General features: G+C 39.7%; 2 protein-coding genes across 6 annotated transcripts; one reads left to right on the top strand and one right to left on the bottom strand.

Moving 5' to 3' along the window:
- The first annotated feature begins 8875 nt into the window (after positions 1-8875).
- LOC124874861 (tectonic-3-like) lies at positions 8876-16814 on the top strand. Of its 3 annotated transcripts, XM_047376462.1 has the most exons (15): positions 8876-9391; positions 10857-10971; positions 11054-11151; positions 11236-11351; positions 11436-11544; positions 12217-12329; positions 12425-12463; positions 14263-14337; positions 14408-14527; positions 14602-14700; positions 14792-14895; positions 15257-15404; positions 15953-16087; positions 16171-16424; positions 16703-16814. In XM_047376462.1, exons 1-15 carry the CDS (start codon positions 9118-9120, stop codon positions 16704-16706), a joined length of 1803 nt encoding a protein of 600 aa, XP_047232418.1. In that variant the 5' UTR covers positions 8876-9117; the 3' UTR covers positions 16707-16814. The 3 variants fall into 3 exon arrangements, with proteins under 3 accessions (XP_047232418.1, XP_047232419.1, XP_047232417.1); XM_047376463.1 differs by lacking the exon at positions 16703-16814 and having other exon boundaries at positions 11239-11351; positions 16171-16587; XM_047376461.1 differs by lacking the exon at positions 16703-16814 and having other exon boundaries at positions 16171-16587.
- Positions 16453-23808, bottom strand: mto1 (mitochondrial tRNA translation optimization 1). Of its 3 annotated transcripts, none has more exons than XM_047376460.1 (13): positions 23707-23808; positions 22261-22463; positions 21993-22192; positions 21799-21916; positions 21114-21412; positions 20903-21015; positions 20143-20333; positions 19917-20047; positions 18405-18609; positions 18165-18330; positions 17960-18069; positions 16870-17027; positions 16453-16771 (listed from the first exon to the last, which is right to left on the bottom strand). In XM_047376460.1, the coding sequence occupies exons 2-13, from the start codon at positions 22457-22459 to the stop codon at positions 16601-16603; spliced, it is 2061 nt and encodes a 686-aa protein (XP_047232416.1). In that variant the 5' UTR covers positions 22460-22463; positions 23707-23808; the 3' UTR covers positions 16453-16600. The 3 variants fall into 3 exon arrangements, with proteins under 3 accessions (XP_047232416.1, XP_047232415.1, XP_047232414.1); XM_047376459.1 differs by lacking the exon at positions 23707-23808 and adding an exon at positions 23296-23408; XM_047376458.1 differs by lacking the exon at positions 23707-23808 and adding an exon at positions 23257-23407.
- Positions 23809-23815: the final 7 nt, after the last annotated feature.

Raw genomic sequence — 23815 nt, 5'->3', positions numbered from 1 at the left:
CACCATGTTTGACTGTTAGTATGATGTTTTTCTGTGTTAATTTTACGTCAGCTCTAAATAGATGCCCCCTTTCAAACAAATGCCCAGATTTGTCTTGTCAGGCCACACAATAATGTCCCAAAAGTCTTTGGTATTATTAAGATACTTTTTGGGACATGTTTGTTCTTTTTGGTCAGCAGCGGCTTTGACGATTTTTGCAAAGTCTCTCTTTCCTATTGTTGATTCATGAACTCTGACCTTAACTAAGCCAGAGGAACTGCAGAGCTCTAGATGACCTCCTAGTTGACCTTCTGGATGAATTAATAATGCGCTCTTGTAGTAATTTTGATAGACCAGCCAGTCTTTGGAAGGTCCACCACTATCCAGCGAGTCCCAAAGCCTCAGAAATGGTTTGTAATTCTTTCCAGACTGATAGATGTCAATGACTTTGCTTCTAATCTGTTCTTGAACTTTAGATCAGGGCATATTGTGATGTTTCTTGACATATTTTAGCCTACTTCATGTAGTCAGACAGGTTCATTTAAGTAATTTTTTTTACTGATTTAACGTGATGGGGGGGGGTGCACATTCTTTTAACAGCACCGTACATTCATCATCATCCTAACGTTTTAGCCGCTTTGTTTTTACTGCTTTTTCCAGGACAGTGTGATGGTACAAAATACAACTTTACATATTTTTAGGTGCAGACATTTGCATTTTTGTGGATTTTCCCCAACCTACACATAGTCGAAATTATTCAAACAGCCTCAAATGAATGCGTGCAACACATTTTTAATGTAGGGAACTAGTTACTGATGATTTTTGAGTGCAGCTGGTAATTTCTCTTTGCCAAAGTCAACAAATGATTCGTTTTGCAGGGCTGCTTTTCTTTATCAGGACTGATAACAATAGGTAAGTCTGGTAAAATTTGTGAAAATGTGAGAAGCAGAATATGTTGGAGCAGGAAATTTGGAGCTGCTCACATCAACAAGTTAACTGCTTTCTTGAGAAAGGTTTGATGGTCAACTGAGAGCAGTGCCAGGAACATGTTTAGAGCAGTCCATATGCTGCTTTTAAATGCAAGAGCATGGTACCAAATGTCAACCATGGTGGTTGCAGCATCATGCTGAGGGTATGCTTAGCTGCAGGTGGCCCTGGTGCATTGGATAGAATTTAACAGCTCTAATTAGTCATCTCAGGTCAGGTCAGTTGTTTCTGTTTTAAAGTAGTTGTAGAAATTCTGACTAAAAAGGAAACTAAGAAGACCGAGAGGTTGCAGTCCAAACAAGAAGCCCCTGCTCCAAAGTTGACACATTAGGGCTTCAATTTGCTGCTGCCCAGATGGACGAGTCAGATGCCTTTCTGGAGAATTAGTTTTGGTTAGATGAGAGAAAGCTTGAGCTGTTTGGCTACAGTCATAAGAAGTAGTTTTAAAGGAGTCAAGACAACTGTTTCAGCTGTCGTACAGTGATGGTAGTATCATGCTGCGTGGGTTGTTTTACCACCAGTGGGACTGTTGGATTGCACAAGGTGTATGGAATAATGAAAAAGGCTAACCTCAAAAATCCTGTTTACAAATTTATTGAACTTGAACAATGTTTAATTAATCCACCCTCACAAACAAAATGCTGAGAACAACCTTTTTAAAGTACAAATTCAAAATGACATTAATGCCTGTGATGAGTGAACTTTACTGACTGAACAGAACTGCAGATGAAATGGGATCTGGATTTCTTAAGAAAATATAACAAAAATATGTTTTTTGTCACTTCTACACAACACAATACATAAAAATTAAGTTATTAAAAAGGTGGGTCTATAAGTAACAAAGGACTACATATTTTCTATTTAAAAATAAAATTTAGACATGTTTTTCATGCTCTCAAATGGTTGCAATTTCCTACCTGCCTGAACAATTGTTTGAGGAGCACTGTTGCTGCACAGCCTCTGCTCTGTCTGAGCCTGTGCTCCCAGCCAGCATTTTTCATGCAATGATTTTTATCAGTCATATGTTTTTTTTTTCTTCACTGTGTGACAAACAAGATCTGTAGCGTGCGAAAGTTAAAGATTACATGCTCATTGTGTGAGAGCTGGCTGCAGTGATCTAAAGGCGACTAAAAATAGTATGATTTACAATAACGTGTTTTACAACATTTGCTCAAATTTAATCTAGATCAGAGGCTCCACGATGTCTCCTAATGTGGCCCTGATGTGCGAAGATTTCAGAAAACCCAAAATAAAGCTTTTTACAGGACGCACCAGCCTCTTACTTTGGGGAAAGATAACATCTGTTTACTATGAAGAGATACTGAGTTTCTTTTTGTGACATATGTTTTCTTTTTGGAAAGAGTTTTTGTTTAATATACAATAAATATTTTCTATTATCTACTGCACAGTGGTGCAGTTGGCAGCACTCTTGCCTTGTACCAAGAGGGTCCTGGGTTTGAATCCCAGCCTGTGGGGTTCTCTCCAGGTACTCTGGCTTTCTCCACAGTCCAGAAACTGAACTAAAGATGGATTTTCTATTCTATAAAAACTGTAAATTTTATTTTCTTTAAGCCTTTATTGTTTCATTGTCTGCCGCTCATTGGAGATCATGTGGCGCACGTAACATGAATAGGACTTCCAGATATCCCTCTCCCCAGCGACACCCTCCAGCTAATTCTGGAGAATCGCAAGGCGTTCCCAGGCCAGATGGGAGACATTGTTCCTCCAGCTTCCCCGGACTCTTTTCCACGTGGGACGTGCCCAGAAAACCTTCTAAGGGAGGCATCCATGGGTCATTCTAATCAGACACCCAAACCACCTCAACAGACTCCTTTCGATGCAGAGAAGCAGTGGCTCTACTTGAGCTCCCCTTGAATGATGGTGTCCTTTCGGTCATAAAACATTTTTTAAGTTCCTTGCTGTTTAATACTGTAGAACCTCATAATAGGGCCTAAAACTGTCCTCAGGAATCTTTCAATGCATGTTCTCGAAAGATTGTTATCATAAAATGCAAACGTATAAGATATTGTATCTATTTAAAATGACAAGGCAGGTGTAGCTGATACACAACTGAAAACTAGTATAAAATATAGTATTTCACATAAAGCCCTAATATGCAAGTAATATCACCTAACCTGCTGGTCACCTCGTTTATATTCTCAGTTCTGTAATTATCAGTTCATTTCATGTTTATGCTGCTCTTTGCCTCCTCAGATCAAATTTGTTTTTGTCTTTTCCTGTCATATCGTCTTGCTGCTAAATAGGTTTGAGTGTTGAGGATGTTGTAGCACCCCCTAGTGGATGGCAGAGGACTTGCATAAAGCAATGGATAGGTCTCTTGCAAAACTAACCGTTGTACTTGAACTTTTTTACATTTTGTAACGTTGCAGCGGCAAACTTCAGTGCATGGTTTTGGGATTTTATATACTAGACCACCACAAAGTAGTGCATAATTGGGAAGTGAAAGAAAAACATGATACACGGTCTTGAGTTTGACAATTGTGGCGTGTATTTGTCTTCAGTCCCTTTAGTCAATACTCTGTAGAACCACTTTTTGCTGCATTTACGCTGCAAGCCTCTTTAAGGATGGGTCTACTGGCTTTATACATCTAGAGACTAAAACCTTTGCCCATTCCTATTTAAAAATAGTTTGGAGTCCAGTCAGATTGGATAGATAGGTTTGGACTTTGACTAGGCCACCCTAACATTGAAATGTTTTGATCCTGATTTGATTGTCCTGATGGAACGTGAACCTCCAACCCAGTCTCAAGTCTTCTGTAGCCTTTCATCGATTTTCTTCCAAGATTAGCCTGTATTTAGCTCCATCCATTTTCTTAGCAACTCCAACCAGGTTTCCTGTCCCCGGTAAAAAACAATAAAATAAAAAATATCTCTACAACATGATGCTGCCACCACCATGTGCCACAGGTGATGTTTGCAGAACAATGTGCTTTGCATATCTAAAAAAAAAATCTATTTTTGGTCTCATCCTATTAGCACACCTTCTTCCACACGTGTGTTTTGTCCCCAACATAGCTTGTGGCAAACTGCAACCAGGACTTCCTTTCCTGTCTTACATCCATTGTTTTCTTTTTGCTCCTCTTACATAAAGGCCAGGTATGTGGATGTTCTCTCTGACCTGTCTGTTGTGTTTCTTGGTCTTCATGAAGATGTTTGTTCACTAATCTTTGCTAACTAACCTGTCAGATCTTTCAGAAAACCTGTATTTATTCAGTTACTCACAGGTGGACTGTATTTGCTGAAAATGGGGATTTTGATAGCAGTTGATTGCACTGAATTTTATTTAGGGGCATCAAAGGAAAGTTAGCTAAATACCCATTTCTTTCAGATTTGTAAAACGTTTTGAAAACCATGTCTAATTTTCTTCTACCTCACAATCATGCACAGCTTTGTGTTGATCTATGACATTAAATTCCATTAAGAAAACATTGATGATCTTGGTTGTAATGTGAAAATATGTGAAAAAAAACTTCTGTAAGGTACTAAATAAATAAATACGTAGATCTTCTGGGACGGGACCATCACCAAACTGTTCCTACAGATTTGGGAGCATGAAATTACCCATCAGGTATTTGTGTGCTGAAGCATTGAGAGTTTCTTTCACTGGAACTAAGAGGCCGAGAACTCCTGACACACAGCCCCACACCATAATCCTCCCTCCACACTAAACTGTACATGTGACACAACACAGCCAGCCAGCTGTTCTCATGGCAACTACCAATCAAGGACTTGTCCATTAGATTGCTAGACACAGAGATTTGTTTTGTCACAAGGTGTCTGGTGGCAAAGTGCTTTAAACAACCCAATCTGATGCTCTGCATTGCACTTCTGCCGCTTAGCCCCGGAAACCTGTTTTACAAAACTCTCTACACACTAATCTGAAGGCTACATGGAGTTTGGAGATCTGTGACCTCGGTCCACTAGGCGGTTCAGGATACGCTGACCCAGCTCTGTGATTTCACACTGCCTACCACTTTCTAAGTTGATGTTGTTACAAATCGCTTCCACTTTGCTAAAATCCCATAAACAATAAACGTTTTAATATTTAAAAGATACTTTTACTGGATTTATTGCACACGTGGCATGCTACCATGTAACCATGCTGAAATTCACAGAGTTCTGGTGAGAGTGACCCATTCTGTCAAGTGTTTGTAGAAGCAGTCTGCAAGCCTAGGGGCAGGATTTTATTCTGCTGTGGTTATGGAAATGATTGTAACACCTGAATTCAATGACCTAGAGGGGTGAGCAAATACCTTTGCCTATGTTTTGGATTTACCAGGGTCTACAACCTCCAGCTCCTGACCCACTTGTGGCTCTTTAGGCCATCCACAGTGACTCCTAATATTGCTGGTCAATAATAACATAAAAGTGAGCAGATTTTCATTAAATATCTGCAAAGAATTTATCAAAATACAAAAGCGTTGATAGTACAAGGAATATCACTTTTGTTGCTCAGCATTTTTTGTCTTTTGGTTGAAACAATTATAAAATTTTTATTTTCTGTAAATATGGAACATTCCATTAAATAACATGTTTTTTCTCATTCTAAAAGTTTGATGTTTTTCCTTTGTTTTAAAACCTAAAAAAAAAAAACAATTCGATTGTGGTTTTCAAATTTCACCACAAAACAAAAAATGTTAATGCATTATTTATTAACAGTTATCTATTTAATGTAACATATTTTTATTTTTAATTAACAAACTAATATTGCCATAAGGGTGTTTTTTGGGAGTTTTATAATCTTTCCTCCAGTTTGCGTTTTTTGGATCTTGTTTCTGTTTATTATTTTCCTGTATGTGTAAGTTTTTATCTGGTTTTGTACTGAAGTAACTTTTGATGTTTTAATTGTATGTACCTTTTATTTATTCTGTTTTGTGTATTGTCTCCCTTAAGAAAGATTTTATCTCAAGGGACTTCCTGGTAAAATAACCGTTACATTTAAAAATATCATGATAATACATTGCTGTTTTTGAAGGATTATGTTTAGTGGCTCAAAACATATTATGATGGGCTTTTTGGATTGAATAGGTTAATGACCCCTGGTATAAACTATCCACTGGCAGGAAAGAAGAAAGGTAGTATTAGTAGAGTTAGAGGAACATTTTTCAGTTTGTCTTTTCAAAATGTGCCAAAAAATGTGTTCCGTGCCCATTATTGTGAAATATAAATGTTGATATTGTGTATATTGCTAATTTACTGTAGTATTTTTCTGATATTGTCATCCATCTCCGCCCCTTCCTCAGCTCCCTAAATGAAACACATTCACACGGTCCTTTACTAATTGTTCTTCTTTCCTTTGAGGAATTATCCTTTTGGGTTCTCCAAGGACTTTCTAAATTTCTGTTTTGGATGTTGGCCATCTTTTGTTCTGTTTTCAGTTAAAATAACCCTGCACGTTTACAAGAATGTAGAAATAAATGTGTGAGTAGCACTGTTCATTGTGTATGTACATTTTCATGCATAAAACACCTCAATGGCCCAATTTATGTATGAGCCCAGGCGTGCAAAACCAAAAGAAAAAAATTCTGTTATGATTTATTTTCTACCGACCTGGTATGTGTTAAATTAATTGAGAACAAGTGTGTAAAAAATTAAAAACTGTTATCTTTGTGAAGTGGTAAACAGAAATATGTGTGACTTGTTTTATTCATGTTTTTGCATTTAGTTGCTTTTCATGACTCAGCACTGACCTGCTTTAGAACATCTGTTTATTTATTTATTATTGCATTATGTGCTACACAGCAGAATAAAAGGGAAACCATGCACAGGCAAGCTTGATGCAAAAACAAATAAAAACACAGTTGATGCTGCATGGATTAACTGTTAGGACTAAAAAAAGGGGGATTTGTGATGATTTAAGGATCATTAGAGTCTTAGAAGACAAAATTAAATCTTAAAATACCTACTTTTGTCATCTAGCCGTAGGTTGAATAAGTGAAGCATACTTCTGTTAGCGTTGGCTGATTTAAAGCTGCTCCGTTCCACGGGTCTAATATGATGTTACAGTTGTTTCTCTTGGCTTTCCATTGCCGGTCTGGGAGAGCAGGTCTGCATTTCTGAGGAGGAAACATGCAGCCAAATGAAATCCATCAATAAATCATCAGGAAGGAGGAATTAAAGTTTAAATGCCAGTATTAGGGCAATGCTTTTCTTTTTGCCCCCAGTCACACATACACAGACATACTGAAAAATAAAATGATGAAAACTTCCCTGTTTACTGCAGCTTTCTCATAGAGGCCAAAGATTACTTTATCATTTCTATCATGTCTTAGCTTTTTATTTCCTTCATTTTTACATTTCTTTCTTTTTAAATGATTGTCTTTCATGTTTGTATGTGTTTTATGTGATGCTTACTTACTGTTACTGTTTTTATTCATATATTTTACTGTTTTTAATACCGGTCAAATGTTTTACATACACTTTCTCACTTAATGGGTCTCTGTATTTTAATGACTATTTACATTGTAGATTCTCACCAAAGGCAACAAAACTATGAATGAGCACACGTGGAATTATGTAGTAAACAAAAAGTGTGAAATAACTAAATATTTTTATATTTTAGATTCTTCCAAATAGCCACCCTTTGATTTGATTACTGCTTTGACCTCTTGGCGTTCTCTCCATGAGCTTCATGAGGTGGTCACCTGAAATGGTCTTAAAAGAAATTCCCAGAGGTTCATTGAGAGACGGCCAGAGGTTAATATTTCAGTCATCGCAGCAAAGGGCGGCTACTTTAAGGAATCTAAAATATAAAACATATTTAAAGTTCTTATACAACTTTTTGTTTGCTACATAATTCTATATGTGTTGATTCACAGTTATGATGCCTTCAGTGAACATCTACGTACAATATAAATAGTCATAAACATAAAGAAAACCATTAAATGAGAAAGTGTGTCTAAAACTTTTGACCGGTAGTGTGTATGAACCAGACTTCCCTCTCCCCAGCTGCATCTTCCAGCTCATTTTGTTGGATCCCCTGAAAAACAGACTTCCTCACCCTATCTCTGAGTCCAGTCACCCTCCAGAGTAGGAACTTTAAACATTTATCTCCATAATGTATAAAAAAATTAAAAAAGAAACAAAACTGATAAACAATTGCTAAGTACATGGAAATGAACTGAGGGTAGCAGCAGGAGTGAGGGCTCCTAGCAAGCAAATCATTTCTGTAACAGAAACAGGAAGATAATTGATTACATTTGTCAGAAAATAACTGAGTCGTGAGAAAGAGAAAGGGTTCTGTTTTCAGAAAAATTACAACAGCTACAGAACCCATGTCAGGTAGGTAAAAAGGATGTAAGGTTCCAGTGAAAAATATGTTCAGGAACCCATAGAGGAAACACGCCTTTAGTTTCCAAATACCTTTGGCCGGCTCAGCCTGTATGAATGTAGTAAAATGATGACTAACATTGCAAATGGCACATGTGCTTCAAACTCAGACCCATGTTTTATGTTTCCTGTTATAAAATCAGACAGAAGAACTTGGTGACCCAGTTCATCTTAACACACATGTAAAGAGATTTCTTCCTTTATTTATACCAGGCTTTGCTTTTCTTTTACTGCAACTATTAATTAAAACAACAAAACAAAAGAAATCCGTTATTTAAAAAAATCAAAAACCTAGATTTCTTTTTAAGGTTACCTTTGAAAACTTGTACTGGTATTTTGAAATCTTTGATTCAATTTTATCGCAGGTTTTCAAATAAAATGAAACCAATGATTCAGCCCATTTAGGATAACCATTTAATTTTAGCATTTTACCCATTTGTGATTTTGTTTATTTATAAGTTCATTCTCTGCTTTTTTTTATTATATTATTTTATATTTCTAGATAAGACACTGCTGATAAATAATGCTTCTCTTTTCGTGTTTTACGGTAGCGGTTGAAACGGAAGTCGGGAGGAGAACTTCCTTGGTAACAAGAAGCTTGCTTGGAGATGCCTGGTTAGCATCTCGCTAAATGTTAAACCGGAGTGTTTTTTTCCATAAATCCCTGAGTTTTCTATCCATGGAGCAGGCTGTGTGTGTGACACTGACGGCGTAGAGGAAAGTAAAGCTAACCCTGTTTTTGTAGCTGATTTAATAAGTTAGCTCTGGGTCTGTTCGCCGCACCATGTCTCTGCTAGCCAAATGATTTCTAGCTGTTTGCGTTTACTTCACGTCCTCCTGGTGCTGTGTGGACGTTTGGCTCTCTCAGCCACAGATTTAGGGGCCACTTCCTCTCCCAACTCCAGCCCAACCTATGGGGTCCCTTTCAGCTCACCCACCCCGGCTCCGGGTGTTACGGGGGTCACAGAGGAGGACACTCTTTATCCCTCTTTGGTAACCAAGCAGCAGTCCGTGTCTGAGACACCAGCCGCGGTCACAGAAGCTCCGTCTCCTACCACCATGGTGTCTGCACAGGGTAATTTACACCAAGCTAAACATCTTAATCTTAAATGTTTTCCTATTTAGACAGGAATAAAAATAGAGTCTTTTTCCAGTTCATGATTATGATTTGTTTGGCATGATTTATAAATGTCATCTTTTATAGGCTTAATAACGTTTTGTGCTCCGAAGCCCAAATGTATTTATTGCATCATGTAAAATGAAGCTATGATAAATTCGTGTGTAAAGACCTTAAGTGTTTGCAAGCCGCTCGTTTAGCTTTCTGTTGACATTTAGATTTACTTCACAGTTTGTTGTCTGCTGTCAAAGTAAAGTGGTTCTCCGTAGTAAACACAGCATGCCCTGCCCTGCTCCAGCAGACACCTGAAGGTTTGGGTTCAAACTGGCTGCTATTTGGAACTGTTCAGAATTTAATTTACCCTGAGAAAAACCTTAGCTCCACCTGAATAAAAGTAACCACAGACCATGATGCTGCCACTGCCATGCTTCACTGTGGACTCAGTGTTGTCATACCTTTTGGACTTAAAGTTTAGTTCCATCAGACTTTGACACAGTCTCCCACAAGGTTTTGGCAGATCTTAGCCAGGTCTGGATGTTTTCTTTGGAAGAAAAGGCTTTTGCCTCACAACGGTACTCTATAGCCTAGATATACAGCGAAACCATGAGATTGTTGTCACATGTAAAACACAACCAGTCCTGTGAGCCTCTTTGCTGCCTTCGTAAACAGACTTTCAGGACTTAATTTTAAAATATCTTTGAAGAATAGTCTAGTTTTGTTAATGTCGCTGTTATCCCCCAAGTTGTGAATCTGGAAGAGTTGTGAAAATGCAAGTAGGACAACTGAACTTTATTTCAGTGTAATTATGTTTAATATGTAAATGGAAGGTGTGAATTCAAGAAAACCAAATGCTGTAAATGAATCAACGTGCAACCAGGTTTTGCACTGTTTTATGATTTATTTTAATATATATACTTAATTATTACAATTTTAAACATTTATATACTGCCTACAGATTTATTTTTCAACTGATTGTAAAGAATAAATGTTGCATATGTGGAAAAAGTTTTGGAATGATTTATTTTGATCTGTTTTGTTTTTTACATAACTTTGGTTGCTTTGTTATTTTTCCCCACTATAAAATCTTTGTCTCAACACATTCTTTAAAGTAAACCTGCTCCATGTTTCCACAGAACTTGGCAACACAGTTATGTCCTATAAACTCTTTAAACCTTTCTATGTGTGATCATTTTATATATTTCTATTCATTTGTATTTATTTTGTAGTTAAATATTCATGAAACAACACCTTCAAGGACTTCTGTGTCAGATCTCGTGTTCTCATTGTGGCCCATGAATAATCACTTCTTTCCTCATGATTCATACAGCATTAAATTAGATGTATAATGTGTGAGGGTCTTATTGCTGAAAATGCATCGGATGATTTTATCCAAACTAACCCGTCTTCCCTGTTGTTTTCTCAGGTTGTCTCTGTGATCTAACTCCTGGTTTCTGTGACATCGGCTGCTGCTGTGACACAACTGATTGTAATGATACCAACTTGGCCAGAGTCTTCACCGGCTGTCCAAAACAAGATGTGTAGGTTTTCTACACATTCCCGTTGATTACATTCATACTTTAACTTTTTTTAAAAAAGCTGAAATCCTTTTTGACGATGCAGGAGAGGAGTTTGCATTGAGAAATGGCTGATGTTCAGAGCCAACATGGATTCAACACTCGTCACTGTGACTGACACCTTGTTTTGTATCCAGGCAGAAGGTAAATTACGGACGTTGCATTGTTTAAGTGAGAAACGTGTACCTCCTGAACTGAAGTTTGAATGTTCATGTCTCGACCTCCCAGCAGATGATGCCCTTTGGTCTCCTCCTGGCCTGACTCAGTTTCCAGCATTACGTGATTCCTACCGATTCTCACCTCAAGGACATTTGATTACAAAACACAGTAGAGATTTTTACAGGGTAAACACCTATATAACACTCATTTTCAATAGTTACTTGCAGGGAATGTGTTTTTTTTGTTTGTTAAATTAAATACTTGTCTAGGCCGATGATGTAATCCAGACGTTTTTCTCCAACTCCTTTGTGCGAGGGCTCCTCCGCCAGCCGTCTCCAGGGGCCGCCTTTGCCTTCTGCTTCAGCCGCAATCCTGCAAGTAAGTTCACACCAGGTTCAGCTTTTATTTTAGGCAACCACAAAATTGAATAAACAATTTCGTCATTATTAAAAAAAAAAAAGATCCAGGAAAATTTTTTTTGCCAGTGCAACTAGAAGGACCACTAAATGACCAGAATTTTAAAATGCAATTAGTTCTTCTGATGCTTTTCATAATTTTTTGTCTTTATGTTCGCAAACCAACCTAAAAGAAAAAGTCCCTAAAGTCCATGTATGATGTTAAGGGCCTGGAGGTATAGCAGATTGGCTGTTTCAGGATTTTTCCTGACCCTGCTGCAGAAGAAACTCTTTCCCAGTTTCATATTAACAGCTGGATTTACACCTAAATTATATTTACAGCTGGAGTCTGTTGACTAATTAGCTAACTTCAGAAGGTAATTGACTGAATGGGATTTTATTTAGGGATATCAGAGTGAAGGTGTCTGAATACAAATGCGTGCCACACTTGTTTGATTGTTTGTGTTCGATGACATAAGATCACAATAAATATAGTGGAGTTTGTGGTTGTAACGTGAGAAAATGTTCAGGGGGTGTGAATACCTTTGCGGGGCGCTGTAAGTGACACATTGTGCAAACTCAGCATTGTATTTTAACGTGTAAATTAGGTAACATATTAACTGATAAGACCAATCACCTGACTGCTTCTCTTCAGAGTTTCTAAGATCTACGTCGCTGTCTTGTACCCGCATGGTGACCTCTCAGTCATGCACCGCCGATCCGAATCTCAGGGCTAGCTCTTACTTTTCTGACATGAGTCTCATAAAGGTCAGCAAGTCCAGTTGAACCGAACAGTTTTAAAAGCATACGTGCTGTTGGTAATCTTATAGCAGACTGATGAAACCCGTGTTTTACTGTTACAGGTTCCAACAGGGGACACGGTGATACCATCAGATTATTTGGTAAGTTTCTCCCTACAATAAAGAAATACCAGACAGTTCACATGCCCCCTTTTTAAAATAATAATAAATACTGGCATTGAATCTGTATTTAAAACATAAAGGAGCAACAGAGTGCTCATTTTCATAGGAGATGAATGTATACAGGTCCTTCTCAAAATATTAGCATATTGTGATAAAGTTCATTATTTTCCATAATATCATGATGAAAATTTAACATTCATATTTTTAGATTCATTGCACACTAACTGAAATATTTCAGGTCTTTTATTGTCTTAATACGGATGATTGTGGCATACAGCTCATGAAAACCCAAACTTCCTATCTCACAAAATTAGCATATTTCATCCGACCAATAAAAGAAAAGTGTTTTTAATACAAAAAACGTCAACCTTCAAATAATCATGTACAGTTATGCACTCAATACTTGGTCGGGAATCCTTTGGCAGAAATGACTGCTTCAATGCGGCGTGGCATGGAGGCAATCAGCCTGTGGCACTGCTGAGGTCTTATGGAGGCCCAGGATGCTTCGATAGCGGCCTTTAGCTCATCCAGAGTGTTGGGTCTTGAGTCTCTCAACGTTCTCTTCACAATATCCCACAGATTCTCTATGGGGTTCAGGTCAGGAGAGTTGGCAGCCCAATTGAGCACAGTGATACCATGGTCAGTAAACCATTTACCAGTGGTTTTGGCACTGTGAGCAGGTGCCAGGTCGTGCTGAAAAATGAAATCTTCATCTCCATAAAGCTTTTCATCAGATGGAAGCATGAAGTGCTCCAAAATCTCCTGATAGCTAGCTGCATTGACCCTGCCCTTGATAAAACACAGTGGACCAACACCAGCAGCTGACACGGCACCCCAGACCATCACTGACTGTGGGTACTTGATACTGGACTTCTGGCATTTTGGCATTTCCTTCTCCCCAGTCTTCCTCCAGACTCTGGCACCTTGATTTCCGAATGACATGCAGAATTTGCTTTCATCCGAAAAAAGTACTTTGGACCACTGAGCAACAGTCCAGTGCTGCTTCTCTGTAGCCCAGGTCAGGCGCTTCTGCTGCTGTTTCTGGTTCAAAAGTGGCTTGACCTGGGGAATGCGGCACCTGTAGCCCATTTCCTGCACACGCCTGTGCACGGTGGCTCTGGATGTTTCTACTCCAGACTCAGTCCACTGCTTCCGCAGGTCCCCCAAGGTCTGGAATCGGCCCTTCTCCACAATCTTCCTCAGGGTCCGGTCACCTCTTCTCGTTGTGCAGCGTTTTCTGCCACACTTTTTCCTTCCCACAGACTTCCCACTGAGGTGCCTTGATACAGCACTCTGGGAACAGCCTATTCGTTCAGAAATTTCTTTCTGTGTCTTACCCTCTTGCTTGAGGGTGTCAATAGTGGCCTTCTGGACAGCAGTCAGGTCGGCAGTCTTACTCATGATTGGGGTTTTGAGTGATGAACCAGGCTGGGAGTTTTAAAGGCCTCAGGAATCTTTTGCAGGTGTTTAGAGTTAACTCGTTGATTCAGATGATTAGGTTCATAGCTCGTTTAGAGACCCTTTTAATGATATGCTAATTTTGTGAGATAGGAATTTTGGGTTTTCATGAGCTGTATGCCAAAATCATCCATATTAAGACAATAAAAGACCTGAAATATTTCAGTTAGTGTGCAATGAATCTAAAATATATGAATGTTAAATTTTCATCATGACATTATGGAAAATAATGAACTTTATCACAATATGCTAATATTTTGAGAAGGACCTGTAGCATGTCCAGTGGTGAAAGGATTTAACTGCATTCATGCTGTTTTCAGATCCCAGTAATCCCACAGTCTGACTGGCCCGTGCCAGTCAAACAAAACGGCTTCTGTATAAATGTTGTGAAAGAGGTGAGGAACCACATCAGAATGTTTTAGTCAGTGTTGAAACTTGAAGCTCAGCTGTGCTTTTTTCCTGCAGGTAGAGTTTATTGTTGGCTACACGGCCAGAGGGGAGCTGATGTACGGAAAAATCAACATAAACCTGGCTGACGTGGCTTTAGAGCAGCTGTTGCTCCAGAAACACTCTGTACAATTTCAGGTAAATTTCACTCAGTGAAATGTTCTTTTTAGATCACTGCATGAGCTGTGATGTCTGTTTTGAATCTGTTACAGCTGGCCACACCCGGCCCCACTCCAGGAGAACCAGCACTTCCTGTTGGACTTAGAGAGGGATCTGCTGTCATTGGGCGTTTTAATGGAGAACATCACCCTGTATCCTCAGCGACTAAGATACTGCCTTCTGTCCAGAGTAGTGCTTTGGTTTATATCACAAATGCCTCATTTGTCCTTGACAGTAGATTAGTTGACATCACTTGGTGTCTCAGAAGGTGGGGCGTGTTCCTCCGATCCCAGAACACGATCGCCGGTCCTCTTCACACATAACACTATCACTGGCTGCACATTCAGGTGAGCAGACACCAATTTCTCTTAGTTCTACTCACTTTATGAAATTTCTAACAATATAGTCATTACATTTTTGAATTAAAAAAATGTTTAAAAAACATTGTGTGTTTCTTTCATATTTTCTATGTTCTACCCAAAGTTTACTGCAAGGAATTGTGGTTTTATGGCTCCAATAAATTTACCAGTAAGGGGTCGCTGAAGTTCTTTTTGTTTGATCAACTGGTAATGTGATTACAAATGGAAGTAGCGGGACTTAGCACTGAGTTGGAACAAACTAGGAGTAGGAATGGGTAAAGGGACGACCTGGCTACTAGAGGCAAAACAACATATCTTTCTCTGCTTTTCTCTCCGCGTTGCTGTCCAGTTCTCCAACTCCGAACTGCACTGAGCTGCGCTTACGGATTTATGAGATCTTACAAGGATCCGCTGCTCCTGATGTGATCGCCATGAACTCGGGCTCCCAGCCGGACTGGACTAGAGTCATCACACAGGAGTGTACGATCAATCCGCAGGTACGCCGGTAAATAGGAATTTAAAGCAAAAATGTTTCAACACGACAGTTACCTTTATACCTGAGTGAAGAATCTGATCATTCAGAAAAATGAAAATGTACAGAGCCTTGTAAATTTACGTTACAGAAACAGTACAGCCAAAACTGCAATGGAGAGCATAAGCATCTGTTAAAATGGCCTAGTCAAAGTCCAGAATTAATTTAATGGGAATCCGTGGCAGGACATCAAAATCACTGTTCACAGCCACTTTTTATCCAATCTTATTTGCTATTTTGCAAGAAAACAAATTGGAAAAACTTTCAGTCTCTGTGCGTGCAGCTGAAAGAGCTTAGAGCTGTAACTGGAGCAGAAGGTGGTTAAATAAACTATTGCCTCCAAGGCGAAATATAAATGCATGCCACACCTTGTATCATTTTCCTTCCACTTCACAATCAGGCACTATTTTCTGTAGGTCTGTCACATAAAAACCCGATACGGTCCAGTAAAGTTTGAGGTTGTGAAGACAATGCGGGTCTATTGTGTCCACTTTATTTGTTCCCTCTTTACAGGAGTTATGTGAATCAGGCTGCAACCTCCCACTCTCTCTCTTCATCCAAATTCTGTGGGCTCGCCAGGGATTCATGGAGCTTCCTCAGAACCACATCCTGGGAGCCAAATTTCTCTTTCACTGCCAAATCGTTCAGGTACAGAAACACATGCGCCTATTCTGAAAAACATTTACTTTATAGAACAGTTTATTTATTGTCAGTAACTGTCTCTTTTCCAGTGTCCTTTATCATCTCCTCTCGCCCTGACGGCCAAAGCCGCGTTCATCGAAACCACCGTTTACCCAGAGCCCCCCAGAGGGGTTCCTCAGCTTCACTGGAGGTTTCCCTTCGGCTTCTTCTCGAGAGGAGCTGTGGAGCTGGACGGCCATGTCGTTCCGAGCGGCAGCAGCGCTGAGAGGGTCTCATGGAGTTGGATGATGTTCCCACTGTTGTTGCTAGCAGGATTAGGATTCTTCACTGTACAGCTTGATAGGTAACACAGATGTTGACATAACAATAAGTGAAAGTAATGTATGTTTTATTTTGCAGCTGTTTTATAAAATAAAAAGTACACTATTTTACATAATGTAAGGATCACATTCTCGAAATAATTTTTTGTTTTGCTTGTTTTCCAAGAATAAATAAGGTTTTTTTCATTCTGAGATACTCTTATTGAGGTAAAGATGCATTTCTTGTGCACAGATCCTCTTCTCTTTCTTCCTCATTGTCCGCTTCGTTTCTGTTCACCATTCTCTCCTTTCTCCCCGTAAGGTGAACGTAGTTGAAGAGCGTGACGACTGCAGCAGGAGTCATGCCTTCCAGACGGGTAGCAGCACCCAGCTAGGGGGCAGCCAAAGGGATGGGTTGCAAAAAAATTACCTTCTTTATGTCCCAAATAGAGTAAATGTGTAAAACGAGTAAAATGTGTGCAGACTCACAGTGCTCGGTCGAAATCTGTTCAGGATCTCCCTGACTTCCTGAGACAGAGACACAGGCAGAGTGAAATAGTCGATGTCCTGTGGGAGAGACATGTTCTCCTCCTTTTGAATTCTCTCAATCTCTCTCTTGCTTAGGTCACAGTGAGGCTTGTACACAGCTGCGTGACAGACAGGAGTAATCTCTTTACTTCAACATTAAACGTTTAAGCAATACTCAAGAAAATGTATTTCTTAAAAAATCAAATGCTTGGCACCCATAACAAGGATAAGTCAAAAGCCCTTAAATACATTAATCTATTATTACAGCAGCTTAATATATCTAAAGATTTGAGAAAAAAAATCTAAATTGGTGTCTGGTGAACCATTTCTCTGCTTATTTATGCGTATGTTTTCTATCTCTAATCCTGTTAAAAGGGTTGGGTTAGGTTTAGCATTATGGATCCTCCGCCATACTCAACAGTGAGAACGAGTGGCTTTTCCATGTGTTCATCATTTGTTTCAGGCCTGGAGAGTTTTTCTTTGCCAAAAAAGCTCAATCAGTCTCACTTGACTAAAGCACACAGTTTCAGTAAAACTCCCAGTAGAAAGATGGTGGGACAGAAAAGGCTGGTTTCTGGCATAAAACCCAAACTAGCAGTTGACAGAAAGTTCTCCAACAGTGGGCTTTGGAGATTTTCTTTTCCCTCCATTACCATTCTTCTCTGGAAAGATGAACGTGGGTCCTCATCTAGCCTAGAGACCCATGTTTCACGACATATTTATACCCCGGGGAAACGGTGGGTCATGGTTTACTAATTAGTTGCTCCTATGAACTTGGATCAACTTTTACTCATTTGTAATTTTTTTTAGAAAAGTGTCCAGCATGTAAGTGTTTCATGGAACTTATTATACCTACATTTTTTAGTGTGAGAACATGCTGCTGCAATATAAGATTAATTTATTTTAAGGGTTTCTACACACCTTTACAAGGGATGCTAATAAATTTGTCTCAGTCTGTATGACTGGGTTTACAGCGAGATCATTCCTGCAGCTCCTCAACACCTCGCTCTCATGTCTTCCCAATGTAAAATGGCAGAAAGTCAGGTTTTACCCTCTATTTTGAGTCTTTGTGAGAGCTCAATGTATGGTGAAAGGCACTCGGGAAAGACTGAAGCCAACATTTCAAAGGACACATCCTTGTACTGCAGCAACTCCATCCCACTGGAAAAAAAAGTGGCCAGAACCAACCATAAACCAGGGATGTTACATCTGCGCTTTAAAACTTCTGCAGCTGCGGTTCGACTGATGGGACTCACCTCAGCATGCTCTTGCTCTCGCTCACACTGATTCCGGGCAGCTTTTTCCTCCATCTGTTTGTGGACAGAGTGAGCGCCTGGAGAGAGGCTATTGCATCTTGGAGACTACTCTTGACTCTTAGAGCCACATCGTGGCGCACAGAGGACACACATCCCACCTCAAATCCTGACAGAGATGAAGCACAACAAGCTGTACAGAAGTAGTCCCTTATTATGAATAGCAAGTCAGACAAGAGCTACCTTTCAGCGTAAGGCGGAGATCGGCGTTGTCTGGCCTCAGTGAAGTTCGAAACTCAGCCCGGCTGGTGAACATGCGGTAAGGCTCTTTAACTCCTCGACTCACCAGGTCATCAATGAGAACTCCGATGTAGCTCTCTGTTCGAGACAGTGCAACCGGGGGCTGGGAGAACGCCCAGCGGGCAGCGTTGACCCCCGCCCACAACCCCTGTACACACAGAATAAATTCCCCTCATGAGTTACTGCTATCCACTCCAGACCTGGCTCTGTGCAAACTGAAGAGAACATCTGGCTGCATTAAAGGGAGGATTATTTCCAGACATTCATATTCATTCCCTATTTTCTTCCTGCCTGAGAGATAGCTTCAGTTAAACCCAAAAGTATTCATACTCCTGGCAGATATAGGTTTAAATTTGACCAGCCTGTTTCTTCAGATTTTATAATATTAATGTTTTGAAGTAACTAAACCACCCGACTTGATGCTCAGTGTCTCATTGCTGCAACGCCACTAAGGGTTGTGCCATTTTTAATAATATAGAAAATAAAAACAGATAAAATATGTTTTTTCAAAAGCTGTTCGCCTTTTACTTTGATTTATCATCTTTCAGGAGATCCTGACAAAAACAAACTTCTTGGTTGAATGATAATAAACTATTTTAAACCTAAATCTGCAGGGGGTATGAATACTGTTGGGCTTAAATGTCAATATCAGATAAGAAGATTTTTCTGTACAGGGTCTAGGACAACAAATCGCATAACCTTAATTTACTTCATTTATGATTTTATCCAAATACCTTTTTATTCTGTTCTTCTTCATTATTTGTCCATTTCTACTTATGTTTATTGCATGTAAATATTAGACTGTTTAATAACAAAGTTACACATTGATTCAAAATATAGTGAATTGGTCATTTTGATCCTAGTGTTTGGATTCTTATCTCTGGTGGAATATGAATCCTAGCAGTAACAGAATAAACTCTTGGGGTTGGGAGGATTGTTTAATTAATGGTGAAATACATGAATCTGATTGACTTATTCATCATACTTACATGATATAACTGAATATAGCACTAATATACGCTACAGGTTGCGACCGATTTTATTTAGGGGTATCAGAGTAAAGGGGGCTGAATACAAAACCATGCCACCTATTTGGATTTTTATTTCGATAGAAAATAAATCTTCTGAAATGTTTTCTTCTACTTTACAACTGTGAACTAGTTTGTTTTGGTGCATCACATAAAATACCAATAACATAAACGTTTGTGGCTGTAATGTGTTAAAATATGAAAACGTTTAAGAGGTTTGAATATTTTTCCAAAGCACTTTGTTACTGAAATGCAGAGCATGAATACATGATCTGAATTTGGCATTACTGAATCTAACAGCCCACGAAAAATTTTCTCCAAGCTGTTTTCTAGCATTTTGTACCAATTGACATTTCGCTAAGTAATTGATATATTTATGCAGCTCTGCCCATAGCCAGTAGTTACTTTGTTGAGCCTCAGGAATCACCTGTGCAGCAGCCTCTTCGTAACCCGTCGTCCCGTTGATCTGACCGGCCAGAAAAAGTCCCTGAGTGTTTTTCACCTGCAGCGCGGGACTGAGCTGGGTGGGACACACATAGTCATACTGTACACCGTACCCTGGAGAGCCAGAAAACAGAAGATGCACGAGTTAAAACAAGCAGCAGAGACTGGTGGACTCCATTCCCCTGCAGGATTCTGCCTGGGCCGGGCACCTGGTGTGTGGATCTCAGCTCTGTGCATGGCTGGGATTTCTCTGATGAGGCGGAGCTGCACGTCAGGAGGCATGGTCATGGATAGACCCTGAGGGTAAAAAAGGTCAGAAGTCATCCCCTCGGGCTCCAACCACACCTGGTGACTTCTTCCTGGAAAGCGCAGCACCCTTGACTCAATGGAGGGACAGTATCTATAATAGAAAAGCACAGAGTTACTTTTCAAAACGCAGAGTACATGGTGCAGCTTTTAAAGTATTCACCCTCTTTCCACATTTTGTCTCATTTACAGTATAAACACACACTTCATTTACACTTAATAACTGGCAAGAAAGGTCATAAGAAGTCCACTTGAAGCGGGGGTTTCAAACTCCAGGCCTGCTACTTTTTGATGCGTCTCTTAAACAGACCTGAATCAAAAAATGTGGTCATTAGCAGGACTCTGTGAAAGTTGGCTGCATGCTGAGGACACAATTCAGCCATCAGTTTTAGGTCTGTTGGAGCAGGGACGCATCCAAAATGTATTTTTGTCCATTATGCAAAACGCTAGGCGTAGTAAAAAAATTTAAGTTTCACATCTCCCCAAACACCCAGTCCCCACTGTAACACACGGTAGTGGCAGCATCATGCTATGGGAAAGCTGGTGAAGATTGATGAGAAGATGGATGGTTGAGGTTGAAGTTTGTGGTTGTAACGTGACAAAACTGGAAAAAAAAAAACGATTGTGAATAACTTTTGCAAGGCACAGTAAATAACCCCTTACCTGGGACCTTTGGTGTCTTGATGTATGTGACAGTTGAGATGAAGACTCTCCCTCACCACTCTCTCTACTCCAGGAGTTGTGTAGGTTAGGTAGCAAGGCAGCTGCTCTTCAGGCTACAATGTAAAATCATTTACAGTGATATTGAGATGTTTTAGTGCTGATAAAAAATATTGAAAGACCCAAATAAGTGAGAACGTCTCATAGACTTGACCTTGCAGCGTGTGTGAGTATTCATGAAGCTAAACGGTGCCGGGTGGGTGTCAGGCGGATGAAGCTTGGCCAGGGAAAGGTCCACTGAATCTTTTAAAATTCTAGGTGGGGTTCCGGTCCTCAGCCTGCCCATCCTCAGACCCAGCCTCTCCCTTAGCGTTTCGGACAGACCAGTACTCGACGGAGCATCTCCGATCCGGCCTCCTGGGGATGTGGTCTGCCCCATGAAGAGTGAGCCGGACAAAAACGTACCCGTGGTGAGAACCACAGAGGAGGCTGAGATTGGATGGCTGCCATTGGCTGATATAGGGAAGAATTAAGTAAGCATAATCTGATTTAAAATTATGTTGCTGGAAAACATATTTTATATGTTAGAGTCACAACACATTCATGAATGAATGAATGAGTCACAACACAAAGTGAGTCCAGATTTTTAAAACAAGTTCCTGCATATTTTCATATTCAAATTCCAGACCCCAGATTGCAGAGTTCTTAGTTCTAGTTTGGCCGTTTATAAATTATAATCATGACAGTTCAATATAAATGTAAGATGGAAGAAGGGACAGAAAATAAACATATATATGGGTGGATGGATGGGCGGACTATAAAAGGGCTCAACGACAGATCAGTGATTATTGTAACTAAAGTGTGTAAATGTATTCTAATAGCTACAATCTGATGTTTACCCAAATGTATCCCAGTAACTCTGTGGCTCCCAGGCTCTTCAGGGTTTGGATCTGTTACCAGCAGCTTCTCCACTGAGCCTTCCTGCACCATCAGCCTGGGAGTGGACAGCAGCTCTGCCTGCACGTAGAACAGCGGGAAGACCCACAGTCACTGAAAGTTTTAAGACAGAAACATTTACATGTATGTGGTGTACCTGAATGAACTCCCGGTAGCGCTGGCGGTCCAGTTGGGCTCTCGGCCCCCAGACAGCTGGCCCCTTTCTACGATTCAGGATGGAGAAATAAATCCCAGCCCAGTCTCCGGCACGGCCGCATAGCCCATCCAGAGCATCTACCTCCCTCACCAGATGGCCCTTACCTACTCCTCCCAGAGACGGGTTACAGGACAGGGCACCTGTGAGGAAGTAGACAAAATGAGATGTGAAATGTCCCAATCACAATATTCACCCAACTTCAACTCACCGATCGTGTGTATTTTCTGTGTGACCAGGAGTGTCTCAGCTCCCACTCGGGCTGCTGCAGCCGCTGCCTCAGTTCCTGCATGACCTCCACCCACCACGATGACATCGTACCGCTGTCTGGAGAGTTGACTGGCCTTCCTGGTTACCAGAAACAGGATGCTCTGCACTGGGGGAAGCTTCTTCGTCAACATGTGAGACATGCACCTGTCAAAGTCAAAGCGCATCATTAAACAACCATTTATTGACATTCATGCAAAATACTGATCACAAATGCAGGTTCTCACAGTACTTTTTTTGATGTAAGAAACTAAAAACACAAGGAAAACATTGAGACCAGAACATATTTTTGGTATTATAAATATTCATATGTATGGTTTGAAGGCCGCGAGAATAAATATTTCTTGAAAAGTTTTAATTGCATCAGATCTGACTGTAGATATTGTTTTTATTTTTTATACGATATTTACCTGCTAATGTGGCCTCCTAAAGTATGGTATAAATGTAGTTTAAGGTTAGACTTTAACTGTTCAAAGAGGGAAGCTGTTCAGAGATGTCATGTATGTTTATTTATAGTAAAAACTGATGTTTATTATTGCATTCGTAAATAAAGAGGGTAAAACTTGTTAATATACTATATTTACAATAAATGATGTATATATTTTAATGTTTTTGTGTCTAAGGGACAAAATGAAGGGACTCCCAAAGGTTAAATACCCGTGTAACCTAGGAAAGACTTGATCATTTTTATTATTATAAGTTAAAAGGGGATGTATTTGTTTTTTCACAATGATTATACACTGGTTATGTTAACATCAGTGTTGATCCAAGGCTAAAGCTTGCACATCTTGAAAATAGAAGCAACTGTTAGTAAATTACATACCCAAATAAAACAATATTAGAACATTGTTGGAACAAAACGCAGTCTACTACGATATTGGTAGTTCACTCATTTAAGAACATCCACTAACAATAACCATCAAGCATTACGGGTACTTACAGCCAATCAGCCAGAAGATAAATTCGTTATTTTGCTTACTTTGTAAGTTGAATTCAACAGAAACTAAGACTAATTTAGAAAAACGTCTCCCGGAAAATTGTGAAACTCCAGTTATGTTACACAAATGCTCTTTGCGGAGGCTGCCATCTTTGTTTGGAGCCCAGAGCCGTAATACCTGTCGTATAGACGCACGCACAATTTGTTTTGTGTCTGATTTTGTATCACTTGAAATTTAATAAGAATTATATCTTGAAGTGGAAGGAACGTTGTAAAAAAAAAAAAAAAAGAAGCTGTAATTAATATATATATATAAATTACAAAGGTGGAGGGAGAACTTAGCATCGATTATTATAAAAAACAATATCTGGTTGTAAACAAATATTGATACAGTATTTGCCACGTGTACATCGGAATACATCTACTGTTGTTAAAAATCACCTGTCTATCTACCTGTATGGGTCAAAGCGTGGATTAATGAAGTCGTTGTTCTCTCACCGGGTACGTGAAAAATGCACGTCAACGCCCCCTCCCCCTCCCCCTTCCAGCCGGTTTCCAGTCA

The sequence above is a fragment of the Girardinichthys multiradiatus genome, chromosome 10 (assembly GCF_021462225.1).
Source record: "Girardinichthys multiradiatus isolate DD_20200921_A chromosome 10, DD_fGirMul_XY1, whole genome shotgun sequence".
Lineage (NCBI taxonomy): Eukaryota > Metazoa > Chordata > Actinopteri > Cyprinodontiformes > Goodeidae > Girardinichthys > Girardinichthys multiradiatus.
Note: the sequence above shows the minus strand (reverse complement) of the source record. Positions and strands in the feature narration are given on the sequence as shown.